Source organism: Pipra filicauda, unplaced genomic scaffold (assembly GCF_003945595.2).
Source record: "Pipra filicauda isolate LSUMZ 115617 unplaced genomic scaffold, ASM394559v2 scaffold283_size971201_pilon, whole genome shotgun sequence".
Classification (NCBI taxonomy): Eukaryota; Metazoa; Chordata; class Aves; order Passeriformes; family Pipridae; genus Pipra; species Pipra filicauda.
Genome location: NW_024104402.1, coordinates 567162 through 587895, shown reverse-complemented (window position 1 = coordinate 587895; position 20734 = coordinate 567162). Strand labels below are relative to the sequence as shown.

The window sequence follows — 20734 nt, the reverse complement described above, 5'->3', positions numbered from 1 at the left end:
TAATAATTTAGTATGGCTGAAGAGGCACTCTCATTCCAAGTTGCTGCACGTTGTGATTATAATAATCTGTCAATATTATCTTTTAAGGTAACATTTTATTCTTGTTTTTTTTGGGTTTTTTTCCCCTGTGGAAATTGGTGAGATTTGTACTGACTCTAATCTCTTGTAAAAATGAATTTCAAAGACATGGACTGGTGTCCCTACTTAATTTTCAGTACTGCAAAGTACAATTCCGTTGAGCCTACAGGACAGAGCCAAAAATAGAAGGCTAGATGAGACCTACTCCAAGGTCACCTGAGCTCCATCCACTGACGCTAAAGAAGATAAGGTGCACAGCACTTCAAGTTTGATCTTGCGGTCATCAAAGAACAGACAAAGCACATAAGGTAGTGAAGCAACAAGCTCTCATCATCCTACATTTACCAGTTATGCCATTTCACACTAAAACAGCTGAAAAGCACTGCATTATTCTGAGAAATAAACTGTTGCAATTCTAAGTCCTCCAAATAACAAATATGTTAATACGCAGGACAGTTGTCTCCTACAGCACCAAACAGGGGAGAGAATATTTTGGCATCAGTTTTGGATAGGAAACAAAGTGCACTTTTTCCTCTGGGAATCCAGGTCTGCACATGCTATGTCCACATCATCTTAGGAAAATATAGAACAGAACACTACCGAACAGTAAATATGAAAACTAAAACAAGAACTGAAGTTATAGAGTAAGAATCAAGGAATATTTGAAGACCAACATGTCCCTTCATGCTTCCTGATTCATAATTTATGCTTTCTTGAATATATTTAATATTTCTATAGATGCATACAGGACAGTATGTTTGTGTGTGTGTATATCTGTGTGTTTATATATATATATACATATGTATATAAAGAAGTCTCAAATACAAAAGATAGTCTGAGATGTTTTGCACACATATGTTCTTCATAACTTTATTTTTATTCATAATCAGGTACACTGTCATTGTACAACTTTCTGAATAAGCAGTGCAGTTGCTTTTAAATTATTAGCTCATTCAAAAAGCTGCAACCATCCTGAATGATGTTCCTAAATATTTGGTAAACCAAGAGCCTCCTCACTACAACTGACTGCAACCTCTCCAACACACCCATATCATTCATCCCTTAGTCCCCTCCTTTCTACCTGATTAAATCATAAAAAGTGAATCTTATACTTCAATTACATACATCATGCCACCCAGTCCAACACTGCCAGTTAAAACAAAAACATTCTTAGAAGCAAGAATAATTAACTGTTATTGATTTTTACCTAGAAGTTTGAAGCCGTAATATTGGAACTCATATGCTTGTATTTTCACGCTACTTTAAACTGCTAAAAAGGGAACTTCAAATATTAGCTAGAAAGTACAGTGCTTTCCAAAACAAAAATTAACATTCATCCAGCAAATCATATAGCTTTATAAAGTGACCTTAGCAGTTTCATGCCTCACAGGGTAAAACAAATTGGTTGGCTTTTTTTTTAAGGTGATACTTAGACAAAGTTTAAGTCAAATTTTGCATTACATTATCAAATTACTACCAGGAGAGGAAATGAGGACTCTCATAGTTTGGCATCTACAAATCAGATTGCAATGCACCAAGTGGGTTTTTTTGCTGCCTATTTTAATGTCAAAACTATATACTTTGAAATAATATGGAAAAGATAATTAAAACTTATATAGCCAAATTATAATCACTTTATAGTTCCATTAAACATTTCAATTAAAATGTTACCAAGCACTTTTGAAAAATGTTATTAAACTTTCATTGAGATGTCTCCACTTTTCAAAGCTGTATACTGTTCTAAAAACTGTTCAAATAAGACATACTGAGTCTCTATCATTGAAATTGTTTAGGAACACAGACAAGATGACCTTGCATTGCCCTTTCCAGCTCTGCAGAAATCTACTTAACATTTTATATTAATTTAAAGAGATATACTTACAGCATGTGCTCCCTGTATTGTCCGTACAAGGTTGATTCCTTTCCATACATAGATATCTCCATTCAATGCACCAGAATATGTCACTTCATCCCTTGCACAGGCGAGGCACAATATAGTCTGGAGATCACCGGTTTTGCCAAAAACACCACGTTTTGGTGTCAATGAATTGCCACACAAACTCCAGAACTGTAACATAAAGTGATTTAGAAAGACAGGTATTTTGCTAATATCCTATAATTTAATATGTACATCTGAAAGAGAAGTACCTTCCATGCAAAAGACATCATCATTTATAGCCTTTTCCATGCTCCAGTTCTCCAGTTGTTTAACAACTTTTTATGCTATTAACCAACTTTATCTTTCCATAAAATCAGCATAGCAGGCTAGTTGGGAAGGAGTTTTGTGGTACTAAATCAAACTAAAATTCTCTCAAATAGTAATTTGTGAATTAGTTGTATTTTAAGTCATTTTTTGAAAGCATTTCACAATGGAATTGTCTTATCTTTCTTTGACGTAAGTCTTCCGCATTGCAAATGCTGCATTTGTACTTTACGTTACTTTAGACATTTAAAGATGTCATCTAAGCATGTAGATTTCTGATAAAGCTGCTATTTGTTCTGTTTGAAAACAGTTGGTTTAATTATTGACTTATCATTTCTCATCAGAACGCCTGATCACACAAAGCAGTCATCTAAGGGGGAGATTTTTAAGAACCTTCTAATAAACCGTTAGCATGTGATTACAGCAATCATACGAGGGTGAATTTCCTCCTAGGTGACCCAACATGTACTAATGACTCCTAAACTAAAGACATGCAAAGTCTCTTGTCAGAGCACAGTAATTGCCAACTAAATATCATGATACACACTGTAGTTTCTGAGATCTCTGCAAAAGAGAAACACTTGCATATTCATTTCAAACTCTCCTGTCCAAACATGGAAATGTGCGCATAAAAAATCAAGAAGCTGCTGAAGTAATACAGTACAGTACATGAAAGCATTTATTTCATCGCTGCTGACAAGTTACTCTTACGTTGTCTCAGCATGTTTTCTGTATAGATGTTTATGAAACTGTATTTCACAGCAAGTCACTCCGTTATTAATAATCAGTTCGAAATTCTGAGCAGAGACTTCAATTAATACAAGATAATGTAAGCAGTTACAATGAACTGATATTGCTCAATATTGAACTGATATGTTCATACATGAACAAATTTTTGTACCAGCAATATTGTAATTCAGAAATAACCATGTGTTGATTAGACAGATCTCTGCATCTTAACTAGTTGTGTTGGGTTTGGCTGAGGTGGCTAATTTTCTTCACAGTGGCTAGTATGGGGCTGTGTTTTGGATTTGTGCTGAACACAGGATTAAAAATAAAGAGATGTTTTTGTTATTGCTGAGCAGGGCTTACACAGAGCCAAGGCCTTTTCTGCTTTTCATACTGCCATGCTGGTGAGGAGGCTGGGGGTGCATGGGAGGTAGGGAGAAGAGACAGCCAGGACAGGTGACCCAAACTGACCAAAGTGGTATTCCAGACCAGATGACATCATGCTCAGTATATAAAGCTGGGAGGAAGAAGGAGGAAGGGAGGGTTTGGAGTGATGGCGTTTGTCTTCCCAAGTAACTGTTACATGTGATGGGGCCCAACTCTCCTGGAGATGGCTGAACACCTGCCTGCCTGTGGGAAACTGTAAATTAATTCCTTGTTTTGCTTTGCTTGTGTGTGTGGCTTTTGCTTTCCCTACCAAACCATCTTTATCGCAACCCATGAGTTTTCTGGCTTTTACCCTTTCAATTCTCTCTCTGATCCCACTGTGTGTGGGTTTGTCTGCTGGTTGGGGTTAAACCATGACACCAGCATTTTTTTAACCAAAGTACAGACTACAGGACATAGATTATATTGTAGCTTCAGGAGTAACCACACAATCACTGCATAAATCAAACACTTAGCTCCAGTGTGGAAGTAGGTGACGTATCAGTTCACTTGGAATTATCTACATAATTTAAGTAGTATTATAATTTGTATAAAATATCATGTGAGAAAAATATAATAGTACTGAAAACATGGAAGTAATTATTGATATCTGAAAGAACAAGAAGAATGCATGGCTTAAGAAAAATATTCATCAACAAAAATCTCTTGCCTGATCCAAATGTCTATAAATCTCTAGAATTCAGATTTTTGCTTAATGTTTTCTCAAAGGATACAGGATACACCAATTATTCTTAAAATGCTATTGCTATTTAAAAAGCCTTCAAAGAACTTTAAAAGTTGTTCAAATAAACTTTTGCTTATCTAAATAGATATGTTTTGACATCACAGAACCATCTTAAATATACTAAATCACTGCTGGCAAATATTAGCTCACTATTGGCATAAAAGTCCTCTTAGATCCTGAAGTAAAAAAAAAGGTCATTATTAACCAAGCTAATGGAAAAATGTAACTGACATGCTAAACACACTGCCAAATCAGACTTATGCAATTTAGCCAACACATTGAAGACTTTTTCCCATAAATCACTAATAAATATTAATCTAAAAGTTCATTGTGTAAAAAGCAACACATTTTCCCCACCATGGGAACCTACACATAAGAGCAATACAGAACTTTCAAGCTGCCATCTACTGCTGTTATGTGGTAAAACAGAAGACACTGCCTGGGAGAGTGCAGGGACGTTTTTTAGGAGCCATATTTCATGGCACTGAATCATTGATAAACCTGCTTGCAGAGTTAAAGCTGAAAAAGAAGCTTTTTCTGCACAGTAGTTGGTACATGGATCAAACAAAGGATGCTTGAAAAAGACATGAACTGTCCAAATTATGAATCCTGTAACAGGTACAGAGTGCTCCAAATGATAAAGGTATGAGTAACAGCTGGGAAAAGAATTAAAAGAAAGATCAAGCATTTTCCTTTCTCTTCCACTTACTCTCCGTACTCTCTCAAATGGTAAGAAAAGGTTTTTCAACTCATTTCCCCTCTGTAGTGCAACAATTCATTCACTGTTCAAGAATCAGAAACTTGAGTACCTGGACTCACCTTAAACATGTGCATCCTGTCTTATGCTACTAGGGATTTCAAACAGCATGTTTTAGACAATCTAAATTTTAAGTTATATTGCAATCATGACATACAGTGCTACTAACAACTGTTTCATTCCTACTGCTTTCCTTCTGTCAGGGCACAAACTCTTTTGAGCAGAGAGGGTCTGTTTTCAACTATATAAATCTCATAAAATGTCTAGTGTAGTCAGGTGTGATCCATGATTGCATGGATTGCACCTAAAAAGTAAACTTATTCTTACAGAGAACTTTCCATATTATCATCATATATTCCTTTTAGATCCTATTTTTATATATTTTATAGAGTATATATTACTGCATCTTAAATATTTTATGAATTAACATTTATTTCATTACCTTGATGTGTTTTACGCCACAGCTGACGAGCTTGTTTGGTTGGTATAAATCCCAAGAAATATCAAATATCTGCATAAAAAAACCCAAGGATGTCAGCAAAGATGGCTTTTCTAGCATGGGACAGTAAACAGTAAAAACTTGTAGCAAATTAACAGAGAGTCTGAAATGCTTTAAATGGATCTATTGGAATTACTTTTTCATCCTCTCATTGAATACTGAAATTGCAATGTATAGCTCATGTGAGTTCTGGGTTTTTTTCCCTAGAATAATTAAAACACATGATAAAACAACATTAAGGTTCATTTACAGACTAGAAAAATTTAAGCAACTATTTGCATTTTGATTTCCCATATGGGTCTAGGAAGTGTATTAAATCTGCACTTCTCCTACATGCTTACAGTCTCAACAAACCAGACACAAATAAGTGCTGAGTTATGCATTTTATTTTAGAAATAAATGCATATATTTTAAATATCTTCATATATCTTAATACATATCCAAACTTTATGCAAATTTAATTTCTAAAATACAAAATGTTTTTTGTTCAGACATAGCTCTAGTAATTACACACGGACGTAGTTTAACAAACTAACATTACACTGACACTCAGATCCTTTAGTTATACTTACTCTGTCTGTATGACCAGGAGCCATTGACAACAATTTTCCTTTTCTCCAGTCCCATACACAAACTGTGTTTTTTGAATCCAAACCAACTGAGACCAAACGCTAAAAAATGTCCAAAGTAAACAAATAACTCAATATATTAATGAAAGATAGAATCATGATTTTGAATGAATGATAAAAACTTCCTAACATATTTAAGTTAGAAGCAATACCTACATTTTGATATAGAAGAAAACATAAGCTACATCTTGTACAAAAGCTTCCATAGATGCATCTTTTCAGTTACATCATGATCATGAAAATCTTCTTAGATAACAATGCATTTATGATTTATAATGTTTATTATACATAATTATATATAGCACACATGGCAAGGAACAGTCAGGAGACATTTGTAAAAACTGAATAATCACTGAAGTTAATTAAACTATATGTATTTAATTGCATATAACTTGAAGAATTTAATGATTTATATTACAATTTCAAGAGATACAAAGAAAAAATATTTTCTTCAATCTTCTTGGAAACAAACAAAATATTATAAACAATTAAAAGTCTTAAAAGTCTTTTGCTTGATTCTTCAAGACATGTATGATTAACTATTTCTGAATCTTTTCTCAAAACAGAATCCAACAGGACCCCAAATATACAATTTGTCTTTATGAAGTCTTTTATACTCAGAAAGAGTTTGAAACCAGTTAAACTGTAAAACCAGGAAGGACAAAAAGATTTTTTCAAAAAAATACAGAAAAATAAAAGTTTGAGATCTTCCTACTCTCTGCAGCCTGTCTTGTCTTCACTGTGAAGACACCTTGAACAGATTTCTTGATACAAATCATTGACCATATTAGCCAAAACTTTTGTCATATCTGTTAACCAGTCAAAATTTTATTTTTCCTATAGAAATTCTCAACAGAAAGACTAACAGGATTGAATAAAAAGAAGTTGAGTGATTTTGAGTTTGGTTTTTAAAGAAAATTGAGTATATTTGTTCAGTTTATGCATGAATTGTGATACCTCAATGTTGATAAATAAAAGCTTTGCAAATCTTTAAGACAAAGTTTTTTCACTGTTCAGCAGTTAATATCTACACACATTAAAGACAAATTTATTTTCAATTTCTATGTAGATTATCAAAGTGAGTTTGTAAAAGCAAAAGCAAACCCCAAAGACAGGAAGCTATTCCCAATTTCTTTACTGTCTGAAAAAATCCGAGATTATGAAAAGAAAAATAAAAAAGTTAAATACAATTTCTATCCATGCTTCTTATTTATTAATACTGCAAAGTCTAACCTTTCTATTCCATTTTTGAAAACACTGTTGGAAGGAGCATCAGTTTCAATTCCAGCTACACTTCCAAATAGTTCAATTCCAGTCCTACTACAGAATGAGTGTATAAATGCAGACTAGTTTTACAATTACTGCATACCCATCATAAAAATGTGGGTGAAGCCTTTCCAGGCATCGACCTCTCGAAAAGGGAGATTAAACAATATTCTTGGTTCTCCTAAGAACTAGAAAATCTTGTTTCTAATGAGCACACCCACACTCAAGTAGACCTCAGAGAAGAGCAAAAAAAAAACCAGCAAGCTTGGAGAATAAAGTATCATAAAGTGAGTTGAACTCTCAACACCAGGGAGACTGAAGGGTAACCTTAGGTTTAGATAACACAGCTGCACCAGTGAATCATCAGGTTCCCCTGATTAACAAAGAACAATAAAGAATAAATAATGTCCTCCTGTGCCAGACCAGTGTCGGTGAGAAGGAGAACATGTGTGTGGCACAGCCCGATATGAAAGATAAAACCTGAACAACTAATAAAATAAACTTTGAAGAAGGCTTGACCTCACTTCAATCCATACATTCCTTCCTAGTGGAGATGTCCAGCATCATGACAATAATCCTACAGAGATCAGTAATAGGAACCATATTTTTCTTGTGATCCATATTGCAATCGTTTTTGTTGTGACTTTAGTATATTGCTGCATCGCCCTAATACTAACCCCTTACCCTAAACCCTAACCCTTACCCAAATAATTCCAAATAAGTATATTTAACATCAAATATTAAACCTCTAAAACAACCTGGTTAAAGATTGACAAATTTGGATTTTAAAGGATGGGCAAGATATAAACAAGTGTTTTGCAGATCTTTCTGAACTGGATTTGTGGTTTATAGTATTTTCATAGTGTCCTAGTTAGAACAGCTGGGACCAGTTCATCACTGTATGGGTGTAACCCAAAACTTGTATTCTATAGCCTTCCAGGCCATTTCCCAGAAACTGTTATCAACAGATCATTTATACCATCTGCCCAGAGCACCCCTGACTCCTCAGGCTATAAGCTGGGTGTTAAGAGGCCTGCGAGATAGGAGGATGCTCCTGTCCTCACACCCATTGTGGAACTCTCCGCCCTGAGGGAGGTACTGGGTATTCCTGCCTGAATCAGAGGATATATAATCTTGGAGTCTTGGGACTTTTTTAACCACTCGTGGGATCCAGAGAAGGACTGTGACCACCACTCTCAACCAGACTGAGACCACCACTCTCGACTGGACTGCAACCACCACTTTTCAACCAGACTGCAACCACCACTCTCGACCAGACTGCAACAGCACTCTCACCAATGGGTTTTTTCCCTCTCCTTTTACTTTGGACTCAGGGGGCCCAACAAACACCACTCTGTTCATGCCCCAGGGTGCTGGGTTATACATTTGGGTTTTGTGGGTTAAAACCAATTGTTTGTCTGTATAAACGTATTTATCGTATTATTTTATTAAATTGTTATTCTGATTTATAATCTCTCTTTTGAGTTGGGTTCATTTCCCCTGCTGGTTTACCTTTAAACCAGCACACATAGGGAGACAATTCTGGAGATGCAGGTCTTGAAAAATCTGTATCCAGCTTTCCTTCAAGACAGCAAAATTCTAACAAATGCAACAAAAAAGGTGATCATATAGAAATGCTGAGAAAAGCAGACAGCCTAAATTCTGACCATTTATGGCTGTAGACACAAGAATCAGTACAGGGTACTCCTAGAACAAATCACAGATCTACCTTCAAAACCCTCCAATACACACAGGGGATGTCTAATTGCATTCAAAAAAAATTAGGGGACTTCAATCCTAATTTGATACATCTTGACCTTAAATTATTACGGCCATTTATGTGAGGAAGTGACACAAGTTTACACAGACAAGAGATAAGATATCGCAGTGAAGTTGAAATAATGTTCTAAGAAGAAGCTGACTCTGGGAGCTGACTTTCTAAACAGTGAGAAACCTAAATGATAAAATCTGTAGATCATTCCAACAAACTTTAAAATTCCCTACAACAATTACAGCATGTTTTAACAGAAACATACTATCAGTAGGCTTTCTTCTGTTCGTGTTCAATAGAGCTCCATTTGATATTCTCTTAATAAGGATAGAAACTGGTCTCTACGATACATTCCCCACTTGCTAAAAGATACTGACCTTTTTAGCAAGCAAAAGGAACTGAGAATACAGCTAAATCTGAGTATTCCATTGCAAGGCTGAGTGGGAGGGAAAGTGTTTCGTAGACCAGGAAAGCACAACTGCAGAAAGGATTTTCACAGTTAATACCTTTTCAGCTGCTACCTAATGTGTATTTTCCATTTCTAACACATCAATCAAGAAAGCCTCTTTACTCACAGGAGCAAGGGTCTGGTAAAAACAATCTCCATTATAGGTAGCAGCTCTGAGAACCAATTCACTACTCAGAGAATGTTCTAAAGTAACAAAATTATAATCCAATAAAACATTTTTCTTGACTCTTAGATCCAGGACAAATGAGTCTGAGCAACCAACCAAAATGTGGAGAGCCATCAGTGCCTGCAGAGAAAGGGATACTGCCTAAAGATATTTAGAGTCCAAGATGAGTAACACAATAGTACTGCTACCACTCTGTGCACATGATGTGCCCCTGCATAGGGGTCCACTATCTTCAACCATTTGGTCTAACCCTGAGCTGTGGCCCACAGACCACAAGAACCTCCCTACCACCTTATATTCATTTAAAACTCTTCTGAAGTTATACTTTTCTTGCCAAATGTGAATATTTGTCATTCATTAGTAATGTAATTTTATTTTCCTCAACTTGAGAATAAGCATATAAAACTTGAGACAATATACTTTCTTTTTTTAAGAAAAGCTACATGACAAGATTTCTAACAGATAAAATATTTATTCAAGTGTTTGAAAAAAGAATATTAATCACATACCTGACCATCTAAATCAAAAGCCAAGCAAGCTATACCATGTGTGTGAACGTCTTTCAGAACAGACACAGTCTGCACAGTGTATGAATCCCACACGCAGATGTACGGTTCTTTTCCAACTTGACCTGTTGCCACCAACACACGTTCAGGGTGCAAAGCAAGGCTGCCAAAAAAAGATACAAAACATTTTTGCATGGAACATGCAGTTATATTTACCTAGTTAGTTGCACTAATATTTTCCCTTAAAAATTATTTTACAATATTTTCTCATTGATGGTAAATATTAACAAGTCATTTATTATCACAGATTCCACAGCAGCTGTAAAATTCCCTTGATACAGTACATACCACCACCTTTCTTCAATTTAAACCTTCAGGCCTTCTAAATTCAAACTAATTACAAAGTAGCCATTAATCCTCTGTTTCAAAAGTATTTATTATATTAGGTCAGATTTTCATGCACACTTACTTTCCCCTTCTTTCTCTTTCTTAACATTTAAAAACACAAGCAATGGGCAACAGAAGTTAGTGTTTAACTATCTACATATCTATCACCAATGGAGTATGGATCAATGCATCTCCAAAAGTATTTCATTCCACATAGTATTTGATGCCCTTTTTATTAGAGGACTGAATAGTCTTCTGAAGCTGTCTCTCCACTGACTGTACAGCAAGTCAAAGCATGACTAGCTTAGACTGGATGCAACAACTACACTTCAGATGACTACACTGAGGAGCAATAAAGATTATCCTAAATGCCTTAATTTTAATGTAGAACAATTGGGAATAGTTGGTTTTGAATAACTAGTTACTTTCTGCATTTCTAACATTGTAGAGAATTTTCTTACAGCTTGTATTTCAAAGCTATAAGAAGCTTTGTATTTTCAAAGTCCACTTGAGGATCATCAGAACTATTTTGCCAAATCTGGGACCAAGCTAGAAAGCACACTAGTCAGCAAGATAGTTCTTCATTTTGTTTGTGCAAGCAAGCTGCAAGGGAGGACAGGAGGTCTGAAGAGTCAGCTTTCATAATACAGAAAGGTAAGAATATATTCTAACAGAAACCCAAACAAGCTACTTGATGACATTCTACACAGACTAAGTACAGCAGTCCAAAATGATGTAGAAATATCACATGTAAAGCAGGAAAACAAAATTTCCTAAGTTGGCTGTTTAATTTGCCTAAAAAACTTCTTAGCCTAATGACTCACAGGGTAATGAACGATCTTCAGAGACTGCTGGACAGAACCCCTAACAACATATAGTAAATGTATTTATCTTCTCAAAATCACTTGGAAAGGAGAAAGGTTGAGCCATTTGCAAAGCTAAGATGATCTTACACCTGAACACAGATTTCAATAAGGGAAGTTCAAAGGGTGGAGACAAGGGGAGTTTATAAACATTGAAGAAATAGCAAGGTTAAAGCTAACCAGGAAATTACCAGAAAAATAAATATCTAACTCAAAAGTTGCATACATTTTCTATATATAAAAAGAGACAGAAAAAAACCACATTAGAAGATGCTTAATATTTTATGAAGTCATATTACCATATATACACTTCTATATTTTTTCTGTTTTTATATAGCAATTCAGTTGGTTGATACTACTTGACAAATTCCACATGCACAACTCTAAGAAGAACTTTTAATTTCAAAGTTAAAAAGGTAAAAAGCCTCTGAACCTTTCAATTCTTTAATGGGAATTTCTGCCCTCTGCTACTCCACATTATGTTCAGGACCAGGATCAAGCAAACAACATTTCCCCACTTTGCTTCACTCCAATTCCAGAGTTGTTTCTCTAGTTTTTCCCTTCTTCTTTATTTGGCAGAGCAACTTTGCAATTAAAAAATAAAGCAGAAAGGAGCTGGCAGGCAAAACTTATCACACTTCACTTCAGTTCTGCCACCTAGTCCTGACCAACACCTGCACATCTCCCAGAGAACGCACAGGCAGATGGTGTACTCATGGGGAAAAAGGAAAAGCATCCAGAGGGAAACAAAATGCTTCATCCAAAATGATCTAATTTTTACAATGGCACCACAGAAAGAAAGATATTAGACCACATGGACAATAAAGAAATTTGAGAAACAAAGTGGAAAGAATAAGCAAGAAAAAAAAAAGGAAAGGAAAAAAAGAGAGAGAGATAGAAGCTAAGAGGAAAAAAGAAAAAAACACAGCAGTCTCATGTCTGATTCATGACCTCTTCAATCCTGTACTTAGCTGTGCTATTAGTGCACTGTGCATTTTTAGACAAGTGAAAAGCACTCCACAGCTGCAACTTTGAAAAACACTCAGGCACCATCTTGAGCACACATGCATCCAAAAGCAATCCCACACCACACCTTAGAAAACACTTCACAGCAACCAAAAGTTAGCTTATCATGTTTTTAACTAAAGACCAGAAGCAAGAAATGCAATGAATCACAGATGGAAGGGACAACAGTAAAGGCACTGCCAAGGGCCAGAAAAACACTGTCCTAGCCCAAGTGTGCCAACTAATTTCATTCGAAGAATATTAAGTGAATATAGAGAATGCTTCCTCTCTTTCTATGTAATAAATGGAAAATAATAACTAATAGCAATATCATAGTATTAGTTCTTTCTACATCATGATGCAAAATACAGGCTTAGACAACTGAGCTCAAATTCTGCCTTGATATGGGATAATGCAGCACAAATTAAGATCCAAAGCCTGTATTTTAATCCTAACAGACAACACTTTAGAATTACCAATGTCCTTCCTCTACCACTTCAGTCTCTATTATAAATTGCTAATAACTTTTCTAGACAGTAGAAGAAAATAAATGTACAATAAATACTTTAAAACAGCAAGTTTTTTTAAAAAAAATGTCAACATGGAGAAAAAGAGCTGTTTGCAGAGGCTGAAGAAATACTTACCTGAAAATACCTTTCCTCACCATTTCCTACAGACCAAGGAGTGAAGGATAGGTTAAAGTACTACTTGCAAGTATTTTATCTCACAGGCTATCAGAACAGATGGAAAAGAGAAGCATGGAATGAGTTGGAGTTGTCTCTGCATACCTCAGGTAAGATCTTCAACACACCTCTACTGAGGTGTTAACAGCATACAACTATTGGGATGGTGTCTGAAGTAGCTGCTTACCATCCATCCAATCAGTTCCTGAGGTCAGGTAGAAAAGCGTGAGTGTGGCTCAGCTCCTAAGGCAACTTTCCAATCTGTTACTGTGAGATCTGTGGACTTTAGTACACTGACTCTCTCACGAATATTTTCTTACATTTTTTTCTCCTAAGGAGAAGGAGGAGATTACTTAGTGGCATGAGAAGCTATGCACTCAGGAGGAGAGGACTTGTGTTCCCTTTACTGCCCTGGTAATGAAAGCTGGTATGACCTATCCAAGTTACACTGCTGAAACTGTGCTTGCATCTAGCCCACACAGCTAGACTGTAAACTGGTGCCTGATTTCTTTCCTCTTCCTTGAGGGATGACTAAGCTGATGAATGAGATATTGCTGCTTGTCCGAAAAAGGAAACAGATATCCCTAATGACACAAGTTCTTCAGGACTTCTTGTTTGCCTCTGGCCTTTCTGACCTAGGCTTCTGAATAACAGATGTTAGATCTAATGTAGTGCCTCCGAAGAGGCTGATATGTCCAAACATGTCCAAACGACATGTCCAAAAAGCAAACATTATCATGAAACAGGTATTAGGCTAATAAACTGCTAAGTCAAATTAATTTTGAAATTGGCTATAAAATTTGGTACTTCTTGAAAGAATTCAGAAGCAGAAAATTCAAAAAACCTGCCTGTCACTATTGCAACAAAGCCAAATAGCTGGACTTGTAATGAACTGAGATTTCCACTGATATGACTGAATGACGGGTCTTTTCCTAGATAGATATTCAAATTGGGCTGAAAATACAGCTAGAGTTTAAACAGTATACTGAAAAGGGATATGTTTCTCACTTTGGTGCATTCAAGTCCCTCTTTTTAATTCATACAGAAGAGGTTCTTTCTCCCTTTTAGAGCAATATGTACGAATTTCCTACCATTTTTACCAGATCCGTGCACTGTACAACACCTATGATAGATTATTATATTAAATATTAATGGCAGCCTGTGGAAAAAAAAAATATAAAAACTGTCCATGCTGTGTCTGTTTGGGATGAGACCAGAGCCATGGACAAGACCCTACAATTTGTGTGAGGTTTGTAGTGGCAGGGGATCCTGAAGGAGAATAGTCAATAATAAACTACTTTATAATAAAAGAAATTAAGCTTTTTTTTTATTATTTGGTTTGTGTTGAGTGTTAACAGGCATTGATTAATACAGACAAGCTGCAGACAAGGATACAGTATTAAAGATGATGTTTCCTTAGCAACAATATTGGATGAAAATCCAAGAATATATTCATGTGACTACTCCTGAGCTTCATAAAAGTAGGGCACCAGTAAAAATGCACAGAAGAATGCTGCAGTAAAATAACAGCATCTCAGATATCTATTAATTATTAGTTAATTTCAATTGTCAAATTCTTTCTATGTGTCAATACAGCAAAACATTTTCATTGTATGTTTACAGAATTTTACATTCAGTTGAGAATATTTTTTGTTTGCTGTCATTTATTCACATTACCCCAGAAAGAGTAACGGGAAACTACAAACCATTTCTGTCATACTATTTAAGTTTCTAGAGCAGAAAGAGCTGTAATCAGCAAACATCTCTCATCAAAGTTTAAACAGATCAAGTCAGAGCACACTTCCCATAGACAAAACAAAGCAGTATTCATCATAGAGCATCACTACTGGGTCTTCCATACAGCTATTGTAACAGCACCAATAATGTCAAATATAGTTTTCTGAAGATTCCTTAAATTGCAAAAGCATCTAACTTCAAAGTAAGAGAGTCTGCACTGGAGACAGGGAGGGTGAATTGAAACTGTACATTGATTATTCCCAGCTGCAGTTTATCTCATTACCATTCCATATTTTCCCCTCTTGGATCTGAATTTTTTTTGTTAATGAGAAACATTTATAAACAACCTAGAGAATCCTCAAGATTGCTTTGGGCTCCTATCTGCTCCTAAACCCAAGGTGGAGGGAGAGAGGGAAGCCCAGATGAGCTTCAAAGAGTGAAACAGTGAGTACAGCAACACCGATGTGAAGTTCCCAACTCATCCAATATGAGAACTGAGGAAAGAGATTACGGGAACTGTACGCTCCTTTATACAGATGCACATTTTACCTTAGTCATGTCCTCCACTGCTCAGGAAGGGATTGGCTTCAGTTTTCTAGTAAGAGTAACCATTCATTAAAAAATTATTAAAAATAAAGATATTCCTCTTCTTTTCAAATATGAATGATTTTGCCAGTGCCAATAGGAGACCTTGTGGTTTAACTGAGTGGGGTTGGTGGTTTTTTACAAATTCTACATGATCTTGACACTTTAATCACCAGGTTTTTACAGTCTGAGGAAAAAATTTCTAATATGCCCCTTGAAAAAGAAGACAGCAAAATTACTTGCATGTTCTTAGTTAAAAAATCTTCTCACATAAAAATTAGAAATATCATACACTCCAGAATGGTTTGGAGACAAATAATGTCCTGTTATCCTTTATTAACTATTCATATGAAAGAAACAATTCTGATTATAATAACTGGTGGTACAATAATGTGACATACTAAAGCCTGAAGGTAAGTTACCAAGGAATGGAATCTCATCTCAAAAAATATCCAACTTCCTTCTTTCCTCATAAGACAATGCATGGACTTAAGTTTATATCTTATAAATAATAAATAATATCTTTAAATAATTAAACTGACAAACATAACTCCCCTAGTACTAGCAACAAGATAAAAAAAAGGAGGCCAAAAAAAAAGGAAAAAAACCCAGAAGCACAGGATCTGTGAAGAGAAGAGGCAGTGCAATCAGTTGCAAGTAACTTAGGAGGGAGGCAGTCCAGCTATTCAGCTCTTTTGGGTCACTAGATCTGATGACCTGAAAGAGATCCCTTAACAAATCAGCAAGCAGTATTAAACCATTTGGTTAGGATTTGTCAGTCACAAAGTTAGAAAGCAGTCCTTCACTCTGGAATACATATGGTGAAAAGCATACAAACCTACAAACCTATCACAGACTGACAAACCAAGGCAGTCTAAAATCAAGGCGGAAACACTGATTTCCCATTCTAAACAGTTTACAAGCTAAGAAACTACTTTAGTAAAGATTATCATGCTGTAGCCACTTAATTATGGGAGAATTGAGACAATTATGGCTATAAAATCAGAACAGAATTAATTTCAAATAAATTTTGTAACAAAATTCAGGCTAGAAAGGGAAACTGAATGACAAAAATTCTTCCCACAGTTAAAATTACTTAGCCAAGACCACTTCAAAAATTTCTTTTGAGAAAAAGGTTATTTTGGATGCTTCTGACCTCAGAAGTTAATGAATTAAATTTGCTTGAGGTACAAAATTTCTTCATTATCACTAAAACCCTTCAAACAACTCTTCACTCAGTCATTGCATATCCATAGGAGATTTACAACAGTTTTTCACTACTAATTTTCCATCTACTATTTTTGAAATTTATACTAGATCTTCTAGTATTATATAGGGGAAAAAAAAAATCACAGAATGTAAAATTTTCTTTCATATTTCTGACCAAGTATATTAAACAGCTATTCAGTCTTCTCTCCTATGGGATATATTAATGAAAAACTTCTCTGTGCAAGAACTTATCATCTGAATATTCAAGAGTGAAGTCACAGAGTAATCAGTGACAATTTTTGAAAGGTTCTTTTATACAGAAAGGTTATCCTGATAAAATTAGCAGTTGGCTTAAAATAAGGAACAGTGGGAAGAAGGCAGTAGCAGAGCTGCGAGCGAAAAAAGCTGAGATAAGCACAACATTCTGTACTTCAATGGACTGCATTTCATTGTCAACCAAAGAAGGTTTGGAGCAGAAGAGAACACTATCTCGCCAACCCTGGAGACTGCAGATGCACCAGATTTCTTCGCAAGTTCTTGAGAAGTTCAGGCCTACAGGTGTTCTACAGGAGTTAGACAGAGGTGTTTTCCTACAGAAAAAGAAAGCCAAGGACTCTATAACACTTTATAATTTACCATCCCGCCATCTAACTTCCTACTCAGAAAGGTGAGAAGAGCCAGGATACCACTTAAAGCTGGGACATCATCTGAACCCTTGTTTAGAAAAAAAACTAAAAATGGGATTGAGGCTACAAAAGTATTTACACAAAAGACCATCTGCTAAAACAAGTAAAACCCCCATATGTACCAGACCCATAAACAAAACAGGAAAGAAGCATATGAAAATGCAATACTAAAGGGACTCAGAAGTCAATGTGTATTTGGTAGGCAATGAAAGCTGTTGACCCTGTGGGCTCACAAACTTAATTATTAAAAACTACTTAAATGGAGAAGATGGATGAAGAACATTCATGTGCAACACTTTCAAGAAAATACAACTCTTCTGCTCAAAAATTATATTTATCTCCAGAATACTGATTCAGTTGAATAACCCCAGTAAGGGAATGGAATGGAATACTTATTACCATAAGCATAGGCTGTAACCTGCAAAAGATAAAACCACAGTTATTCATACATTAATTTATTATCGAATAATGTTTCAAAGGCTATTCATTTTCTATGTATTTCTAGGTATTAATTTCTATGGCAGAAGACACAGCAATTGAAAAAACAGTTAGTAGAAGAGGAACTTGTAACTAAAAACACAAATATCATCTAATGTGCAACCTTGATCTAAAAAAAACCCAAAACATTTATCAGTTCTCAAATATTCCTGTTATTTCTTTAAGTACTCTGGAAGGCTATTTCACTTAAAATGTCACACTTGCCACAGTAAATCTTCAGGCAATTTCCAAATGCCGTCTGATGCCTTGTCTTGATCTAAGATAAAGCATCATTCACCTTGCTTGCTCTTGTAGAGAGATTATAAACAGGGAACAGGGATTAACACAGTTCTAAAAGTCAAGAGAAGGTTTATACAGTTGTCAGTTAACCAAAACATAGAATTAATCCACTCATTCTGCACGTAGACTGTCTTGATAAAATGGAGACATCTGACTACCACTCACCTCAAAATACTAAAATGCATAGATTTTTTTAAGTTATTTCTACCCTTAAGTATGTTTTGGGTTTTTTTCCCCAGTGGTATGTATGTATAATGTTTGTATGCACCTATAACACAGTCTGACATTTTCAGGAGCTTTGTTCGTAAAATACGTTATCCTATCATTTGGAAAATTTTATTTTTAACATTATATGCAACTAGATTATATGCAACTAACATTATACACAACTAGATTTAGTCACAAGAAATATACCACATAAACAGAAAGAATCAAAGCAGTAAAGCAATACTTTTTCATCCAGTCTTTTAGAGCATTATTATAAAACTACGTCGTATCTACAGATTTCATTCTCCAATTCGGCAAAGTAAAAAATACAATATGTAATCAGGAGTGAAAAGTGTGAGCTAGACGTGAGAACACAATGATTTTACTATAACTATGACCAATTTATAAACAGGATTTTCAGCTTGGACACATTTTCTTTATTACTAGGTCTGGTCCTCTGCCTCAGTGTTGTTTCTCTTCTTTTTACTTAAATTCTTCACCTTAATCAAGTATTTTATTTACATGTAACTTTATGTCAAGTATCTTATCAATATACCTTTTATGAAGCCAGAGGAAAATTAAGATGTAACTGATCCTATAGTCAACAGAATGTAAGAGGCAAATGAAAAATTTTCCTAAATGTAATCTGTCACAGATTTGGCTAAACCATCAGTAGAAGTACCACCTTCGGGTACCTCTAAAGCTGATCACTTTGTTCAAACTGACATTATTCTCTCCAAAGTTATGGCACTCACTCTTTGGACACATTTCTCTTGATTCTTGAATTCAAACCCCAGAGAAACATCCAATCCAAGTTGCAGCAGTCCTTGGGAAGGGGAAAGTTCAAATCTGAACAGAATGCCAAGATCTGCTCAGGTTTTTTCCTGTGCCAGCTACAAATCCTACAAGCTATGCCCCAATTAGGCACAGATTGTTCTAGAAGGATGCATAGGTAAGAATTTTCTGAAGACAGGGTCCTGGTTCTGAGACTGGATATGCGTCTCAGCAGTCTGTCAGCTGAATCAAACACAGAAATATCTCTTGGAACTAATCTAAAGCATATGTTTAACATTCTTTTATTTCCATAAACCTGTCTTAAAACCTAGTAATTCTGTTTATATTTGGACAGTATAAAGAGGAAAAAAATCCTGTGAACAAATGTGCTTACCTTGGCTCAGAAAAAGAGGCATTTCAGTTCACAGCTCAAGAGGAATTATTACTCCTATTTTAGAAATCCACTGCTTTTCAGCATAGGAACATCATTCTGATGCAAAACAGTGCTAATCCACAGACAAACAATACCAAGACCTCCAAAAACGGAGTCTCCAAAAATATTTATCAAATATGATCCAATGAATATTTCAGCAATTACAGGTTGGACATTGCTGTTAGGATGGAAGGCTTGGTTGGAGGTTTTTTTTGCACATTTGGGGTTTTTTTGTTTGATTGATTGCGGTTTTGGTTAGGTTTTTGGGCTTTTTTTTGGCTAACATGGCTAACATGAGAGGATGTGTGTTTTTAAAGCAAAAGATTCAGACTGACCTGGGCATACAGATACTGGTCTAGATCCACCCTGTCTGCAGCCCAAAGCAATAGGTACTATGAAGGAACTCCCCTGAAAAAGCTAAGAGGATCAAGCAGTGAAATGAAATTAGAACCCTAAGAAAAATGGTTGGAAGGATCATTCACTGTATCTTCTGAAGTAATATCTGAATACCCAGGGCTTTCATAAAAGAATAAGCATCAGGCACCATCTTACAGATCCTATTCAAAAGAAAAGGAGTCTACCAGGAAGCCTCTCAGCAGTGATGAGGAATCCTAGTTAAAGGGGAGTCTTTTGCAACTAGGCTGAGGACAGTTATTTTGAAGAAGAAATACAGTATTTCTCTGGAGTTTTAAGAATATATGTATCCTCTAGCAGCTAGGTAAATTAACAAAAAAACCTGCTTTTTAAACAGTAGTGGTCTCACAGAGACATCTTGTTTTAAATGCAGTACAGTAGAGGTGTTATCAGATGGTGTACGCACTGGAATTCTTTGTGGTTTCTATCTTTTACAATATAAAACCGATAGGTATCATAAGCCTGACTTAAGAATTCAATCATATCTTTTGCTACCAAGACTTAAGGCAATCTTGGCTGATTCTGACCTTTTCTGTGCAAATCAAGCACTGCATTTTTAAAGTCCATGACTATTGCAGTAGCTACAACAGTAATGCAAATAATGATACTGGTTATTTCTTGTAGAAATTAAAGTCTTTTGTAGCCCATGGAGTAATCAGAGCAATCTGTGCCCTAATGCAGGTAGTTTATACATATCTATAACATTCTGTAGGGTGTTTCACTATTGCAC

At 35.5% G+C, this 20734-nt stretch overlaps 1 protein-coding gene across 10 annotated transcripts in view; it reads right to left on the bottom strand.

Moving 5' to 3' along the window:
- The window catches only part of EML5 (EMAP like 5), a 109920-nt gene that overhangs the window by 78948 nt on the left and 10238 nt on the right, over positions 1–20734 (bottom strand). For all 10 annotated transcript variants that reach the window (XR_005564084.1, XR_005564086.1, XR_005564085.1 and 7 more), the window contains exons 2-5: positions 10248–10407; positions 6010–6108; positions 5381–5449; positions 1961–2146 (exon numbers count right to left, since the gene is read on the bottom strand). Coding sequence is in view for 6 of the 10 variants with exons in the window: in XM_027738607.2 (XP_027594408.1) it covers positions 1961–2146; positions 5381–5449; positions 6010–6108; positions 10248–10407 (514 nt within the window). In the remaining 4 variants the exon portion in view is untranslated. The remainder of the gene's footprint in view (positions 1–1960; positions 2147–5380; positions 5450–6009; positions 6109–10247; positions 10408–20734) is intronic.